This window comes from Pan troglodytes, chromosome 14 (assembly GCF_028858775.2).
Source record: "Pan troglodytes isolate AG18354 chromosome 14, NHGRI_mPanTro3-v2.0_pri, whole genome shotgun sequence".
Classification (NCBI taxonomy): domain Eukaryota; kingdom Metazoa; phylum Chordata; class Mammalia; order Primates; family Hominidae; genus Pan; species Pan troglodytes.
The window spans coordinates 119,352,684-119,371,216 of NC_072412.2; the positions used below are offsets into that span (position 1 = coordinate 119,352,684).

At 49.0% G+C, this 18,533-nt stretch overlaps 1 protein-coding gene across 6 annotated transcripts in view; it reads left to right on the forward strand.

The window, feature by feature from the left end:
- The first annotated feature begins 2,568 nt into the window (after positions 1-2,568).
- TMEM255B (transmembrane protein 255B) overlaps positions 2,569-18,533 on the forward strand; it is a 52,224-nt gene continuing 36,259 nt past the window's right edge. For 4 of the 6 annotated variants that reach the window (XM_024348411.3, XM_024348412.3, XM_016925624.4 and 1 more), the window contains exons 1-3: positions 2,574-2,698; positions 9,548-9,690; positions 12,551-12,613. In XM_024348411.3, the coding sequence (XP_024204179.1) occupies positions 2,653-2,698; positions 9,548-9,690; positions 12,551-12,613 (252 nt within the window). In that variant the 5' untranslated portion in view covers positions 2,574-2,652. Of the gene's footprint in view, positions 2,699-9,547; positions 9,691-12,550; positions 12,614-18,533 lie in introns of all 6 variants that reach the window. The other 2 variants (XM_024348413.3, XM_024348414.3) reach the window with 2 other exon arrangements.

Genomic DNA, 18,533 nt, shown 5'->3' on the forward strand with positions numbered 1-18,533 from the left:
ACCCTCCAATAACCCCCACATCACTCGGAGCAAAGGCCAGAGGCCCTGCAGCTCACCCCTGATGTCCTCCACCTGGTCCCCACAAGCCTCTGGCACCCTGGTCTCCTTGCTGCTCCCCCTGGGCCTGGATGGCTCCACCCCAGGGCCTTTGCATGGAGGTTCCTTTTTCTCAGACCCTCTGCCCCAGATGTCTGGGTGAGCAACCACCTCCACGCCCTCAAGCTTGGTCTTCAACATCACCTGTCAACAAGCTCTCTTTTCACTACTTAAAAACCACAGCTCCCTCCCTCTCCCACACTATACTTTCTATTTTGTTTCTTTACCTCTCTTTCCTTTTTCTGTGGCCTGCATTACCTGGCTGTGTATGTATGTATGTGTGTATGTGTGTGTATGTATAAGTGTGTATGTGTGTGTATGTATGTGCATGTGTGTGCATGTATAAGTGTGCATGTGTATGTGTGTGCATGTGTGTGTGCATGTGTGTATGCATACATGTGTGTATGTATATGTGCATATGTGCATGTATGCACGTATAAGTGTGTATGTGTATGCATGTGCATATGTATGTGCATATGTATGTGTATGTATGTGTGCGTGTATGTATGCACACATGTATGCATGTGTGTATGCATATGTATGTGTGTGTGCATGTATGTATGCACACATGCATGCATGCGTGTATGTATGTGTGTATATATGCATGTGTGTGTATGTGTGTATGTGTATGCATGTGCATATGTATGTGCATATGTATGTGTATGTATGTGTGCATGTATGTATGCACACATGCATGCATGCGTGTATGTATGTGTGTATATATGCATGTGTGTATGTGTGTGTATGTGTGTATGTGTATGCATGTGTGTATGTGTATGCATGTGTGTATGTGTGTATGTATGTGTGTATTCCATAGCATGTTGCCCTCTGACATGCTGTGCATTTTTCTTGTTTATTGTATTATTATTCATGGCCTCACGTCCCCACCAGGATCTTTGTTTACGTTGCTCATTGATACATCCCAAGTACCTGGAACAGTGTCTGGTATATCGCGGATGTTTAGTAAGTCTTGAGAGGCTCACTGAGTGAACAGTGTTAATTTTCATGGTTTAAAACTTTATATAAATGGTACCATACTCGCTGCCGTACTCGCTGTCGTACTCGCTGCCGTACTTGCTGTCGTACTCGCTGCCGTACTGTGCACTTGCATTTTTGCTCCACGTTCTGTTTTTGGCATGTATCCACATTGATCCATGTAGCTCTCATTTATTTTAACTGCCATGTGGTATTTCGCTGTATATGCCCATTTCTTTATCGCTTCTCCCCGTGTTGGATATTCAGGGTGTGTCCGGTGCTTTGGACACAGTGTTGTGAGGAATATTCTGTACGCATCTTCTAGTACATGCATACTTCTTGTGGTAGTTTCTCTCTCACAGTGGATGGCCTATTAGAATGACTAGGGAATTCTTAGCTATTAGTTTGTTCCCAGAAGTTCTGGTTCAATTGATCTGGTCTGGGTTCAGTGCTGCAGAAATGTTTTTTCTTTTAAAGACATTCCTGGATGACTTTAACGACAGCCGGGGTTGAGAACCACGGCTCCTGGCTCAAAGGAGCAGATCTATGTTTGTGTTCTTGGGCATATCTAGAAAGAGATATGCTTTCTTTCTGGCTTGTCATCTACTTGCTTCAATTTTCCTAAAGGTTGCTTTCAAAGTGGTGGCACCATGCGTGATCCCAGCGGTGAATGCAGATTCCCACGTTTTCATTAACATTCTTTAAGTTGTTTGACCCTTGGGGTTTTCTGATAGGATGAGGGTGAAACGCATCCTCTTGTTCCCACAGCGTTCCCCTAATTCCGGGGGCTGAGTTTATTGATCGTTCAAGCATCTTCTTTTGTGACGGGACCGCTGATGTCCTTGACTCAAAGATGTTAAAAATACGTTTAGAAGGATCTTTATTTTTTCCTGCTGCTGTACGAGGCACACTTTCTGGCCCCGTGTTTCCTTGCCCTTCTTTCCAGCAGCAGATTTTACTCAGAACAACTTCAGTGCTGTGGACACAAAGACGCAGGCCTTGGAGAGGCGGGTCAGCCCTGCCTCGGGGCTGCTGAGTGAGGTGCCAGATGCGTTTGTTCCTCATTTACTCATTCCTCGCAGACTGGGTTGTAACACCATGTACCACCCTCTGAACCCAGAGATCAAGGGCTGGCTGGCCCTGTAGCCCCAAGGAGCTCCGTCACCGGCCAATGGGGAGGCGAACCCGTGGTGACCCACTCAGCGGCACTGCCAAGGGCTGAGCGTGGCGCCAGCGGCGGGAGGCCCGGGGTCACCGTCCCAGGCCGGGGCTCCGACCCCGAGTCCGCAGGGTCCTCTCCAGGCACCTTCCATCTGGGGGTCTGGCTTCCACTCCCGGCCGCGGCGTCCTGATTTCCAGAAACCAGGCGGCCGCTGGAGGGGGTGGAGGGGAGAAGGGGGAGCGGGGGCAGCGGGGGAGGGAGGAGAAGAAACGCTCGACAAGGGAGAGTAGAGCGAGGAAGGACGCGTGGCGGGCGGAGCGCGGGAGGTGCAGGGGGCGGGGAAGGGGCGGCGCCGCGAGGGCGGCTCCTGGCGGCGGGACTGTGGCTGTGGCCCCGGGAGAGCCGGGTGGGGCCTCGGGATGCAGCCGCCGGTGCCCGGGCCCCTGGGCCTGCTGGACCCCGCAGGTGAGCGCGGGGCTGGGGGCTCCTCTCGGCTCCTGCGGGGGAGCGTGGGGACCCCGGGGCTGGGAGTACAGGTCCCCGGCCGGCCCGGGCGGAACCTGTGCAGAGACGCGGCACGGGGTCTGGTCCCTCCGCCTCCTTGGAGCTCTGTCTTTGGAACACTTCGCATTTCGCACTGGGGTAGGGCGTTCGTCCTACAGGTTCGTTCGTTCATTCTCTCTCTCTTTCTCTCTCTCTGTCTCTGTCTCTCTCGCTCTTTCTGTCTCTGCCTCCTCAGTCTTTGCCTTTCTCTGACTCTGTGTCCGTTCCTCTTGGCCTCTCTCTCCCTGTTATGTTTTGTTATGAGGAACAGGCGCCCCAAAGTGCGCTCCTTCCCCATCTCTTCCGTTTATTCCAACCTACACAATTTTCCGGGAAAACTTCGTTTGGAAGAGCCAGGTAGCCTTTTCCTGTTTGAACGTGCAGAGGCGCTCACAGAACTGGACAGTGTTGCTTGGTTTCAGCTCGCCCCTCTCTCGTGTTTCTCCCCGGTGTGTTCACGGAATCTCCAGTTCTTCCACTTCCCAGATCAAGCCCGCTGCAGCCTCGGAGCCAGGCAAAGGCTGGGAAAACAGGAAACCTGTTGCGTGTTCACCAGTTCGCAAGCCGGGCTCGGGGGCTCTGCTGAAGTGGCCAGGACTGGAAGGATGCCGGGTGTTTTCCTGAGGGGGAGAGGGCTGGGCAGATTTCAAAACAAGAGAGAAACAGAGTTCCCTAGAAAGTGAAGCTCTGACGGCTGGAGGGAGGGATGGAGTGGTGTCTAGGGGGCTCCGCCGCTCCCTCAGAAATAATCCAACACAAACTTCTGGGGATTAACCTCACAACCCTTTTACTGCGGCATCGTTGGGAACCGGACGAATTACTGTTACTTAAAATAATCAAATAATTTGGCTTCTTTCTAAAAGAAACCACTATATGCCTTCCAATCTAAAGCAAAATGCTCTATGGTCAAATGTATTAATGTGGATGAGTCTATTGGTGTTTAATAATGATAACTATTATTATTGTTTATTAACTAGTTTTATCATTATTAGAATGCCTTCATGTTTAAAAATAGCATCTGACTTAGATTTTCTTCTGACAAAGAACTTTAAACCTTAAAACAATACTTGGAGCTGGTCTTTTTAGTATATGAAACATTGGTGTATCTGGGTAGGGTTATGGGTCTTTTTGTTTGGAGCTGGTCTTTTACTAAAATGTATAAAGCATTGGTGTGTCTGGGGTGGATTATGGTCTTTCTGCATTGGTGTGTCTGCGGGTGGATTATGGTCTTTCTGCTTTGGTGTGTCGGGGTGGATTATGGTCTTTCTGCTTTGGCGTGTCGGGGTGGATTATGGTCTTTCTGCTTTGGGGTATCTGGGGGTGGGTTATGGTCTTTCTGCTTTGGTGTGTCTGGGGGTGGATTATGGTCTTTCTGCTTTGGGGTATCTGGGGGTGGGTTATGGTCTTTCTGCTTTGGGGTATCTGAGGGTGGATTATGGTCTTTCTGCTTTGGTGTGTCTGGGGGTGGATTATGGTCTTTCTGCTTTGGGGTATCTGGGGGTGGGTTATGGTCTTTCTGCTTTGGGGTATCTGGGGGTGGATTATGGTCTTTCTGCTTTGGTGTGTCTGGGGGTGTATTATGGTCTTTCTGCTTTGGTGTGTCTGGAGGTAGATTGTGGGTTTTTCTGCTTTGGGGTATCTGGGGGTGGACTATAGTCTTTCTGCTTTGGGGTACCTGGGGGTAGGATTATGGGTTTTTCTGCTTTGCCCTTCTTTGTTCACTACCCTGGGCATGTGTAAAATCAGGACGAAAGAGGAATTGACGGCTGAGTGATTACAGTTTTACCTGGGATTGTTACTTGGACACCATGACTGGTGTCCCCACATGATTAAATGGAACTCACTCTTCTTTCTGGGCGTTCCAGGTCCGGCTGGCAGGAAGGCCGGATCTTAGAACCCTTCCAAGCAGTGCCACCTCCCATGCTTTGTGACATTCCTCTTCCTGGCTCTGTGGAGTAGAGGAAGTGGGTCTGAGGGGCAGGGAGAGCCTGACCTCCAGCCTCGCGTGTCTTCCAGGTAGGACCTGGCGTGGGCACAGGCTCCTGTGGTTCAGCTCCTCCAGCTAAGGCTGGGGAAGGAGCCAGGAAGGGGAGAGCAGGTCAGGTGGGAGAAGTGGGGGCTGGTGGGGAGTGACAAGGTGATATTCTGAGATATCCTAGATGGGCTGCACCTGGGGAAGACTAGAATTAGAAAAATCAGCGCACTTGATAGCAGAGAGGTAGCTGTTGGCCCATTCAGCTTCACATCTCAGAACTCCTCCTTGCAACTCCAGTGGGAGAAATGCTGGTTAAGAATAACTGCTATGCCATCTTAAAGTTAACACCACCCTGATGATTAGCATATGCATTCCATTTACAAAAACCTATATGAGAGCCCACGTATCATGTCTCACTGGACGCTTATCACAATCTCAAGAGGTGGGTGAGCAGGTGGTTCTCATGATTTCCATCCTACAGGTCAGGAGACTGAAGTGCCTTCATTCATTCCGTACCAAGAGATGTGTCTATGTCCTCATCTGAGCCCCGGGAACCGGCGACCAACAAGAGACAGAGCTCTTGGCTTTCACAGGGTTCTCTTCTCCCAGGCTCAGGGAGATTAAATGGCCGCCCAAGACCACACAATGGGTCTGGACAGACCCAGAATGGTTTGGGTCCAGTCCCTGTAAGCTGCCTCTGCAATAGAAACCTATTGGTAGATATTTTAATTAATAGTTGGGGCACTTAGGAGCACTTTAATTTTCACAGTGCGTGTAATAACAGTATTTCCGGGACAGGAAAAATCAAGGAAATTATTCAGGTGATTTTAATTATCTTTCTTCTAAATGAAAGCCCCTTTCTCTTGAAAATCTGACCTTATAATTATCTCTTATGCTAATTATAAAGATATCCCACCTTCTTTTCTTGAGTTTATTTTTTTGTCTCATTTTTATGCTGTGTCATGTATTTATAAAATGTATTTAAGGTTGGGAGTCTTCTTTTTGTTATCTCTATTATATCTGGAGTCAAAATATCACCATTGTGTAATTGAATGAGATGATTTGCAACCATTGCTCCCAGTGCCCCATGTAAGTTCTGCTGTCGTTCTAGACTTGTATTAATCTAGGAATCTGTGATAGGAATGCTGATAAAAGGGTGGCTCATACCTTCTGCTTTTTATTTTGTAGCAGATGGGGGGGAAGTTAGACTCAGGAAAGAGGGGTAAACATAGCAAAGTTAGGTTGAAAATGGTTTGTAGGAGGATTTACGTGGTTTCAGAGGAGATGTGTCTAACTCTTCGCATAGTAATTAACAAGTCAGCATGTTACCGATTGACTTGACAAGGGCAGTTAGCCCAGTGGGTCTTGCTGGGCCCCCACTCTTCATGCCAAGGAACCGAGCAGAGCTTCCAGCTTTAAGAACCAGAATCCAGTCACAGGGTTCCTGACAGACGGACGCCCACAGGAGGCTGGGACAGGAGCCCCATGGAAGGTTCTACCTGTGGGTCGAAGCAGATGCTGAGTCATCTGGTTAACTATTTTGAGCATAATATTATATGCATGCAGTGCATTTAATTAAGAAAAATCACACAACAAAATCCTTTGAGAAGGACAGCATTTGTCTGATAATTTTCTCAAATACTTAGTCCCATAAAATTTAGTTTTAGAAATTGTATTGCTCTTAAAATACATTTAAACAGTCAAAAGATTGGAATGGGAGCCTAAGGAAAAGCAGGAAAGGCTGAAGCGGGAATTGCGTGAGTTGAAGGCACCTGGCATTTGGCTGCATTGGCAGGTGTTACATGGAGGCTGGTGAGGGCGACCTGGAGCCTCTGGTCATGATCAAATGAGATAAGGAAGTTAGGCTGCTCTGAAAATCGACACACAGCCCAATCCGTAGATGGTGTTATTATCATCAATATGATTATTTTGTGTAATTCCACAATAGCTGTTTCATTAACTTCCAAAATGTGGAATTGCATATATTTTTAAATTTTGTGTCCATTTTTAAAAAGTTTACCTACCTTTCTAAAACGAATCAACCAGAACGGAGTTTCACCCGCGGGAGGTGCCTGCCTTCCTCTTGCCCACTTGCTCCCAGCGTGGCTTTGCCGTTTCTCACCTCGACTTCCCGACAGAGACCTGGGATCTGTCGCCATCGCTCCTGTCTCTCGGGCAAACGACCGTGAACATATAACCTTTCAGGTTTTTAACAAATTGCAAGATTTCAGTGAAAAAATTACTATAAAGCATTGTGGTCCTAATTTAAGAAAAAAATGTTTTAAAAAGTACATAGTGCATTGAAAAAAGACCATAAGATTTTATGCCTACTTGTTAATTTGGGTTACCATGAATTTTATTTTCCCTTTTGCATTTTTCAGTACTTTATGAGCGTTCTATAAAAAATCACTCTGCTCTTCTGAGCAGCGTAAAAATCACACTTTCCAACATATACCCACTGTCTCCCTTTTCCTTGTAAGAATGTCGTTATCATCTTCCCAACCTTTTCCAGTCCAACGAGGGTTGGCTTTTAGTTCAGAAATACCATGAGAGACACGAGGAAGAACTGTGCGAGTTAGAGGTGGGGAGGAGGAAGGAAGCCTGAGGCTGAGAAGCGAGGGACTGAGAGGCGGAGCTGGAGGAGGCCTCGGGCCGTGTGTTCCGGCTGGCAGGTGCAGCGCCCATCCCCTCATGCAGGGCAGGTGTCCAGTGCCTGCGCCTTGGTCACTTGAGGGGAGTGTCCTCCCCATCCAAAGACAAGAAAGGCCGTGCTCCATGCACACGGGAAGGCAGATGTGGCCTGGGGTGGGATGGGCCGGGGCGTGGGCGTGGGACACGGGGGCACGGGTTGGGGCTGGGGGAGCATGACTTTAACAGACACTGGGTGATGGATGTCTAGGCGCCAGGTCCTGGGCCGCCAGTGTGGCCTTGGGGCTCCTGGTGCTGTGCCCACCCCTGCACCCACCTGCTTGTCACCCCTCTAGGCTTATTCAGCGTGACCCCTGCAGAAGCTGCCTTGGGGACCCGGAGGGCGCAGGTGTGGCCCTGGCTGCAGGGACCCTGAACCCCAGGGCGTGTTCCTGAGGCTGGGTGTGGGGATTGCTCCCTGGCCCCCACCGGGCTGCAGCCTCTGGTGTCTCAGGAGGGTGGCTTTCAGAAGGAGGGCCTCACTCCACACCAGTGGTGCTGGGCTGAGGGGTGCACTGTGCCATCACCAGGCCCCCCAGGGAAGGCTCTGCCCTCTGCCCGCTGCCTGTGGGTCACACATCCGGAGCGCCCTGTCCCCAGCCCTGCTTAAGTTTTCTCCACTGAACTTGGCCTTTTCCAATGCCTGCAGCGTGCGCCTCTGTCTGGCGTCCCCTCTGCCTCTCACACACGAGGATGCTCTGCAGGGGCAGGGGTGAAGGGGCGACTGTGGAGAGCACAGGAGTGAGTGTGGCTACTATACTCAGTGTGTCTATGCAGCAACATTTAAGAGAGGCCTTCAGGGAGTGCTGGGAGTGTCTAGCTGGAGACAGCAGGTGCAAAGGCCCTGTGGATGCCGCAACAAGCCTGCCTCTAAGGAGGCAGGAGATGGGGCAACCAGGGAGAGGCTGAAACCACTGCCTGCAGCCTGGAGTGTAACACCAAGGACAGTGCCACTGGCCGCCTCGGTGCAGTGGGTCCAAGACGGGGGCAGCCTGGCTGGCTGGTGGGAGCCGATGGTTTATTACGTTGGCGAATGGAGTGATCTGGTCCCCTCCAAGGTGGAAGGTAAAAAGCGATTTAGGATGAGATTCTTGGGACAAATGTATCTTTGCAAGGGTCAAGAGGCAGGCAGGGTGGCTGTGCCAGGGGCTGTGCTGAGTCCGAGAGGGCCTTGAAGGAAGGCCGTGACCAAGGCCACGCCCTTGTTGGGTCAGCTGGATAAAAACGGCTCTCTCAGATCAGCAGAGCAATTCTGCATCTGCACATTGATTTATAGTTTTGTGAAACTCATTTCTGAGGACGTAACAATCCCTTCCTTGGGTGCGATAACCTTGCCTTGCCATTGAGCTCTGCTGATGGGATTGCAGAAGTGTAAATCTTCAGATGCGGACCTTCTAGGGTGTGGACAATGTCTGCACGGCCGTCCTCGCTGCTGGCGGCTCTCCAGTGTGCGGTCTGCTTTCCCTGCACACACGCACTTACACATGTGCACACACACAAATGTTGATTTTCAAACTCTTGGAGTAGGAAGACCTTACCATGGTTTTTTAAATCCCCTATTTTGTTTGGAGTCACACAGGGATCAAGATGATTCAATTTTCAAAAAATAAAGCAAAACAGATGGCACAGCTGGACGGCTGCTGTGTGCGTTCCTCTCTCCCTGCCCCTCCCCTGGTGGCAGCCCCCTCCCCCTCTGGGTGTGGCTGGGATAGGCGGGTAGAGAGGGTGTGTCTGTGAGCGAATGGTAATGATAAAACAGTAAACAAAAGATGCTCCTGTCCTCCTGGGGACACCAGGGGGAGAAAGTCAGATAGAGGAAGAGGCAGCCAGTAGGAAGGAGTCCTTTCTAGTTTGCTTTCTTGAGTTCTGTGACAGTTAGAATTAGGTTTGGCCACAAATACCAGGCTATCCAGTATAGTGGCTTGTGGTCCAGAGATTTTATTCTGTTATCTAATGGAGGTTGGGGGTGGTCCCCTGAGGTGGGCCTGGAGGCAGGCGGGGATAGTGCATCCCAGGACCCCTGGGTAACGGAGCACGGCCCAGAGCCTGGCCTGACGCCCTCCTGAGCCTGAGCCCTCACTGACAGGTCCTTGCCTTCCTCCCCACAGAAGGGCTTTCGAGGAGGAAGAAGACGTCGCTCTGGTTTGTGGGGTCTCTGCTGCTGGTGTCCGTCCTCATAGTGACCGTCGGGCTGGCTGCCACCACCAGGACGGAGAATGTGACCGTGGGGGGCTACTACCCAGGGATCATTGTGAGTGCGCCGGGCGGGCGGCCTGGGCCGGGGAGGGCAGGGTGGTGTGTGGCTGTCTCAGGGTGGAGTCCACGCCAGCTCACAGGGCTGGGGCTGAAGGTGGGGAGGCTTCGATCAGTGCTTGTGGTCGGCAGGGTTATGGCCCCCACAGACATGCAGATCCCAATCCCCAGGACCTGGGACAGTGGCAGGTCCAAGGCAGAGGGGAATTGGGGTTGAGGTCCAAGTCGACCTTAAAATAGGGCCAGGTGCCCTCCATTGTCTGGGTTGGCCCGACGTGGTCACAGGGTGACCAGAGGGCAGGAGGGGGGCCAGAGCCCGGCAACAGGAAATGTCCAAGGTGGAGGAGGGGCCAGGAGCCCAGGATGTCCAAAGAGGCCGGACAGAGCCTCCCCAAGCGTCCTGGAAGGATTTTACCCTGAGGGACCAGGTCGACCACCATAGCCCATGGAAGGGGAAAGTAACTTTAAACGATTCCTACCAAGAAGCCGTGGGTCAAAGATCATATTAGTGACGTGATCGCGTGGGAACGGCCAGAAGGTGGTGGTGCTGACCTCATCCACCCGTCAGGCCAGATTTTGGACAGTAAGGCGGCGAGGTAAATTGATGGTAACCTAATTGGCAAGAATTGGTCACCCAGATTCAAAAGTATCAAGGTTTTTTGAACTATGAAATTACATCCTCTGTCATTAGTCAAAGAATTCTCCTAAGTGCCTGCATTCTGCACAGTGAACCTCTGTCGGAGTGGCTTGGATCAGCTGCGATGCCCTTCACACGCCCCAGAGCCTGGTTGCTACGTCCTAAAGTGCTAAAGCAAGATTTTAAAATGCGGCTTCTTCAATCTCATTACTCTCACCTAAAGTACTACCAAGATTGGTAATAATATTGACAATCAGCAAAGATGAAAGATTTTTGGCCCTCAGTATTTAGAAATATTTTATAAATATTGTTTATTTCACCATTATATTTTCCTTTGTTTATATCTTAGGGTGTGCCTTAGACATCTACACTATCTACCTGTGTAGAGTTTATGAATAAATATATACAAATAGTATCTGTGCAGAAAAAGCTTTATCAGTAAAATTGCAAGAGGCCAATGGTGTGGGGACCTTGGCCTCATGTGAGGGGCTTTTCTGCTTCCTGGGCAGAAAGGGGAGCCCAGAGGGCAAGTGGCTGTGAGGAGGGACCTCCAAGTGATTTGCGAAACATCAAGATCAGCCTTGAGTGGTTTTTTTTTTGGTTTGTTCTCAAGCTTATTTAAGAGCTGCCTCAAAATAACATACTGAAAAACATCAATGGCTAACACTCAAGCTATGCTCTGTAAAGAATCTACCTTCTGGGCGATGAATTAATGCTGTGCTGACCAGATTGAAATGACCTGTAGCGCAGACAGTTCTGAAAGCAAACTAGGGAGACGACAAATAAAAGCAGCTTCAAGGAAACGTGGCTAAGAGTCACTTCTGTGGAGACTTTCTGCCAATGTAGAGACTTAAAAAGCTGATCTCAGAAGAAGCGGCCAGAACGTGAAAACATCTCAACATTTTCAAGAAAGGTGTGGTTTTTTTCAAATCCCCAAAAAATAAAACGTAGTGTAACAGATGTATTTTAATACATGTATATCGAAGTGAAATTTTGATATTTTTGACGTGTGGAGTTGAACTGCAGTATTTTGAAGCTCAGCACATGAAGAAATATTCCTGTTATCCCTGGAGAATTCTCAAACCATTGGTGAAAGCCACATGTGTACGTGTCTATCACCACAGACGCACAGACAATTACAGAAAAGGCAAAACTATTTACATAAAGAAGTCCGGTTTCCAGTGCATTAAACTTGACACCACGGCCCCAGCAACTCCAAGGCTGTGCCGGGTGGGCCACCCCTTCCAACAGACACTCACTGGGAAGTGCGACCGGCCCGGCGCACCTGCGTGCGAGCAAGAGCCGTCTTAGGCCTCGGCACGATCGTTGGCAGCTCCATGTTGGCTGCTCTGAGCCAGATTTTCGGTGGGTGTTGCTGAAATGCATGTTCTTCACACAGATTTTAAAAATTCCTCTGCCAGGTGGGCGTCACCTGCCAGGACGGGCCCTGGGTGGAGGGTGCGGATGCCCGGCCGGTGGCCTCTGTTCTAAGACAGCACAGTCCCATGTCTATTTCCTGACATCCCGGCATCATTTTCTGCCCAGAGCTGGGGCTTCCTGTGGAGCAAGGGGGCTCCGCCGGACCCCTGGTGGCCTGTGCTGCAGCCCGGGGCCCCCTCTGTGCCTGGCCCAGGTGCCCCCTCTGTGCCTGGCCCAGGTGCCCCCTCTGTGCCTGGCCCAGGTGCCCTTTCCCCACACCTGGCACCTCCCTGCTAACGGTCTGCCCTGCTCACTCTCCCGAAGCAGCAGCCAGAGTTAGGCCGTCTGAGCAGGGGTCACAGGTGGCCCTGGTGCCTGGCAACCCTTCTTTTGAAACACGGCTGTAGTTCCCTAATACCTTACCCAGGAGCCATGCTCAGGGGCATCTCAGGCCCGGAGAAGACGAGACAGATGGTGGTGCTTTGTGGCCCTGGGTCCCTGAAAAGATGTTGTCTCTGGGGGAGGAGTGGGAACTTCTCTTACCCCAGAGTCACAAGCCAAACAGATGCATCATTAAAAACCTCTGAGCAGAGAAGACAGGACAGGTGACGTTGCAGAGACGCCTGCCCAACGCCAGCAGATGCACCTGCTGCTCAGTGGTTGAGGTTCTTGAGGTGGGGATGTCTGGCCTTCGTCCCTGGATAAAATGCCTTTGAGGGCGGGATTATTTGCTTTAAATGTCAGTGTTAAGCTTCCAGGCACGTTAATGAGTGTTTCTCTCTCGTTCTCCCTTTGGTTTTAGCTCGGCTTTGGATCTTTCTTAGGAATTATTGGCATCAACTTGGTGGAGAATAGAAGGCAAATGGTAAGAAAGTACATGGGGTGGTGGGGAGCATGAGTCCCTCATCAGGGGATGGTACAGCTGCACTGGGGCTCTGAGATGAGTCAGCCCTGCCTCCCCAGCACACTGGTGTCTACAGGACCAGCTCTGAGGTTCCCGGGCTGTGGCCTGCACAGTCCTGGATACAGGGTTCAGCGAGTACCATTCACACCTTAGTCTAAGCGAGCATGGCCCTGGGTTGCTGGTGTATCAACCTCACATGGTGTGCAACCACCAACGCTGAGGCCTGGGAAGCTCAGAGAATGCATGAAGTTTGGGACGGGGGTGGCAAATTAAATTAAGTCCTAGTGTGTAAAGTTCAGGCAAAAACATGTGCATAAGCCTCTCTTCCTTTTGAACCAGTGGCTCTAGAGTCTTGTTTTTCGTCTGAGTTTGGTTAATGTTTATCTTGCCCAGACTAAGAGGAGAGGTAAAGACATAAAACCAGGAGGGAGCCCCCGGTTCACATGGCAGCAATGCAGAGTGAAATCTAGACACTGCCTGTCCATGATGTTCATGGCTGTATGCACGGCAACAGCGATCAGGTTCAGCTGGAAGTCTGTTTTGTTGATGCACTGTTTTGGGGACTGTAACTTTAAAAACAAAAACTGGCTAATTTTGTCAGTTCACGGTGGCAGCCAGGATTGAATTTTAAGAGCAGGGTTTAGAGGGGAGATGGTTGGGCCATTTCTGCCTCATCTCCCAGTTGTTGCTTCAGAGCAGGCTGGAGTTCTCAGCTCTTCCCTGCACCGGCTGTCATGTTACTGTATCATCCAGCGTGCAAATGACCTGTGTCGGGTCCCCAACCCCTGCCTGTTCCCAGTTCCCAGGCCGAGAGGGAGGGTAAGATGGCTGGGCCGCGGTGTATGCCCTCGGAACCCTGTGTGTTAGTCTGTTTTCACACTGCTGATAAAGACGTACCCAAGACTGGGCAGTTTACAAAAGAAAGAGGTTTAATTGAACTCACAGTTCCACGTGGCTGGGGAAGCCTCACGATCACGGCGGAAGGTAAGGAGGAGCAAGTCCTGTCTTACGTGGATGGCAGCAGGCAAAGACAGAGCCTGTGCAGGGAAAGTCCCCCTTGTAATAACCATCAGATCTTGTGAGACTTACTGACTATCATGAGAACAGCACGGGAAAGATCTGCCCCCATGATTCAACTGCCTCCCACCAGGTCCCTCCCACAACACATGAGGATCCAAGATGAGATTTGGGTGAGGACACAGCCAAACCATATCACCCCGCATGGGACCCAGCAAACTCCCACTGCTGCCCAGGAAACTGACCCTTGGGCAGATGGAGCCTGATGGTGTGAGGGTGGGAGGTCCCTGGAGGGGTGGGGGGTGGCTGCAAAGACACTGGGATTCTGGTGGAGCAAAGTGTTCTGTTCTGCATAGTAGAGACAGTGTGCACTGCAGGGTGAGCTGCTGTTCTTGGCTAGCAGTTGCAAAGAGATGGAGAGATAGGCCCGGCATTTCCTCTCCCACCCACCCCCTGTTGTTGGCTCCCGAGGGTGGGCGTCACAGCTGACCAGGGTGGGCAAAGGCCTCACACACACCAGTCACAGAATGGTGTTGGAAACAGAGGCCACCTTTGGGAGCCAGCATGCCCCCATGATGGTCTCTAGACAGCATCTCTTCAGAGTCTGGAGCTGCTTGGTGCCTGCAGGGAGTTGCGTGGGCCTGAGGAGGGAAGGCCTCCTGAAGACTTTTCCATAAGATTTCCCCAAAGAGGCAGAAGCTGGGTGTGAAGCTGGGCTTTGGCGATGCACAGGATGGGTGGGCAGTGTGGGTCTGTTTTTCTTTCCTTTTAAAAAAATGGCTTTAATGAGATATAGTCCACATTCCACATAACTCACCCATTTAAAGCACACAATTCAATGGTTTTTAGTGTATTCGCAGATATGTGAACCATCAGCACAGCCAGTGTTAAAACATGAATCACATCAGCAAGAAACCCACACCCTTCTCTTAGCACCCTACCTACCCAGCCTAAGCAACCAGGAATCAACTTCCTGTCTCTGTAGATTCCTACTCTGGGCCTGCTTGCGGAGGGAGTAATGTGTGATATGTGTTCTCTGTAGATTCCTACTCTGGGCTTGTGTGTGGAGGGAGTAACGTGTTATGTGCGGTCTCTGCGTCTGATGTCTGGGCTTGCGTGTGGAGGGAGTAACGTGTTATGTGCGGTCTCTGTGTCTGGTGTCTGGGCTTGCGTGCGGAGGGAGTATCGTGTTATGTGCGGTCTCTGTGTCTGGTGTCTGGCACTGCACATGGTGTCTTTAAGCTTCCTCTGAATTTCCTTGCTTTCTATGGCTGAATAATAATCCACTATATGGGCCGGACACAGTGGCTCACGCCTGTAATCCTAGCACTTTGGGAGGCCAAGGTGGGCGGATCACGAGTTCAGGAGTTCAGGACCAGCCTGACCTACATGGTGAAACCCTGTCTGTACTAAAAATACAAAATTAGCCGGGCATGGTGGCACATGCCTATAATCCCAGCTACTCAGGAGGCTGAGGCAGGAGAATCACTTGAACCTGGGAGGCAGAGGTTGCGGTGAGCCGAGATTGAGCCATTGCACTCCAGTCTGGGTGACTGAGCAAGACTCTGTCTCAAATAATAATAATAACAATGATAATAATAATAATAATAATAATCCACTGTATGGATGGGCCACACTTATCCATACACCAGTTGATGGACATTACAGCTGTTTACAGACTTTGGCTGTTGTGAATAATGCTGCTGTGAACATTTGTACATAGGTTTCTGTGTGAAAATGCATTTACATTTCTTTTGGGCATGTACCTAGGAGTGGAATTGCTGGGTCATACAGTAATGCTGTTTAATCATTTGAGGAACTGCCAGACTGTTTTCCAAAGTGGCTGCCGCATGTTACATTCCCACAGACAGGCATGAGGGCTCCAGTTTCTCCACTCCCTCACCAGCACTTGTCACTGACTGTTTGATTCTAGCCATCTAATGTGTGTTAAGTGGTATCTCATCGTGGTTTTGATTGCATTTCCCTGATGATTAGTGATGTCGAGCATCTCTTCATGTGCCTATTGGCCATTTGCATATGTTCCTGGAGAAATGTCTGTTCATTTCCTTTGCTCATTTTTACATTGGGCTGCCTTTTCCTGTTGAGTCATCAGAGTCATTTATGTATTCTAGATACAAATCGCTTCTCAGATATGTGATTTGCAAATATTTCCTCACATTCTGTACATTGCCTTTTCACTTTCTTAATGGTGTCCTTTGAGGCACAAAAGTTTTTAATTTTGATGAACTCTAATTTATTTTTTCTTTTGTTGTTCATGCTTTTGGTGTCATATCTAAGAATGTTTTACAAATCTAAGGACATGAAGATTTACCCCTAGATTTTTCTAGAAGAGTTTTATAGTTTTAACTCTTCCATCTGGGTCTGTGATCCACTTTGAGTTAACTTTTGTGTATGGTATGAGGTAGGAGTTATTATAGTTTTAACTCTTCCATCTGGTTCTGTGATCCGCCTTGAGTTAACTTTCTTCATGGTGTGAGGTAGGGACCCATGTTCATGCATTTACGGACATCCAGTTGTCCAAGCACCATTTGCTGAAAAGACTGTTTTTTTCTCATTGAATGGTCTTGGCACCCTTGTTGAAAATTAATTGGCCATACATATATGGTTTATTTATGGACTTTAAATTCTATTCTTTTAATCTATATGTCTTTGCTTGTGCCGGTACCACAGTCTTGATTACTGTAGCTTTAGAGTGAGTTTGAAATAAGGGCTTGTGAGTCTTCCAGGTTTGTTCTTTTTCAGGATTACGTTGGCAATTCTGAATCCCTTGCAATTCCATATGAATTTTAGAATCAACTGGTCAATTTCTACAAGGAAGCCAGCTGGGATTCTGGTAGGGATGTGCTGAATCTGTAGCTCAGTGTAGGGAGTGTTACCATCTTAATGTTAAGTATCCCAATCCATGAACATGGAATGTTTTCCCAGTTATTTAGACCTTCTTTAGTTTTTAAAACAATGTTTTGTAGTTCTTAGAGTATAAGTTTTGTATAAATTTACTTATTTTTCAGTATTTATCAAATGAAGTACTTACCAAATTAAATTTATTCTTAGGTACTTTATTCTTTTTGAGGCTATTTTGAGTGGAATTGTTTTCTTAATTTAACTTCTGGGTTGTCCATTGCAAGTGTTTAGAAATACAGTTGACTTTGTATGTTGATCTAATATCTGCAACCCTGTGGAACTCATTTCTTTGTTCTAGTAGTTCTTTAAAAAATGGATTCCTCAGGATTTTTTACCTACTAGAGCATGTCAAATAGAAACACTTTTGCTTCTTCCTTTCCAATCTGGATGCATGGGGACCATTTCTATGGCTTCGGTAAAAACACATGGGTACTGGAATGACAGGATAAAGACCCAAGAGTGACGGCCACTGCCAGAGCCGTGTGGTGTTCACCTGTCCACGGGCTTCCCTCACCTGGGTGAGGAGGGCACCCGGATGCCCCAGACCAGAGCCTCTGAGGGGTTGTCTGTGATGCCTGTGCAAGCTCATTTCTGCCTTTTCAGGAGAGGCATTCTTCTGGGCTGATGTTGTATGGTGAACCCATATTTCACAATCTCACATTAATTTAATACTTGTGGTAGCTGGAACCTGGCTGTCCGTGAGTGCTGCGTGATCGTAGGAAACTTACTGAAGCATTTCAGCCTCAGTTTCTTCATTTGCATGGTGGCTGGGAACATTTGAGCCAATGCACATGAGAATGTCTTGTTCATGACAGGTTTCGAGAAAGTGGTGGTCATTGTTATACACTGGTTTTAAGTGCATAGATGTCAGAACATTCAAGTTATTTCAAAAGGCAGCAAGGCAGGCTGTCAACGTCAGCTACAGAGAGAACGCATGTATTTCCAATGCATCCAGATACACATGAACACTTTTTTCTCGATTTATTTTTATTTTAAATTTTTACCATAGAAAACTTTAAGCACATACAAGGGTGGAGAAAATCGCATAATGAACCCTCCATGCCCCCCCACCCAACTCCATCACTTGTCCTGTTCACCCCCCGCCTGCTTCTTCTCTTCCTATGTTGTTTAGAAGCAAATGCCAGACATGGCATCATTTCATTTATAAAGATTTCACTCTGTTCACTTAAGGGATGAAATCTGATCATTAGGAATGGCTTCGCCATTATCCCTACCCATTATCATGTTAGTCTCCGGTGACATCTGAAGAATGCCCCAAATCACATCAGCTTTAGATATTTTTCCACTGCTGAGTGAGTTACTGTTTGCTCCTCAGCCAAACGGACATATGAATCATTTATTTCAGGAAGAGCCCTGTAACCTGGCACAGTCCCATAGGTCCCACAGGGATGGGAAAGGGAAGGGCATAAAACAGTGTTAACTGGCAATTCTCCTGTGCCCCACGTATGTGCACACGCACAGACACACACGACACACTCCACACAGCACAAAACACATGCATGCCACACACCACACACACACAACACACGACACACACACCACACAACACACAAATGACACACACCACAGAATACACACCACATATGCCACACACCACACACACTATACACAACACACACCACACATATGACACACACACCACACAATACACACCACATACACTACACACACGGCACCACACACACTACACACACCACACACCACACACAACACACAATACACGCTCCACACAATACACTACACACACCACATACAACACACACGACACACACAACACACCACACACACTATACACAACACACACCACACATGACACACACACCACACAATACACACCACATACACTACACACACGGCACCACACACACTACACACACCACACACAACACACAATACACAATACACGCTCCACACAATACAC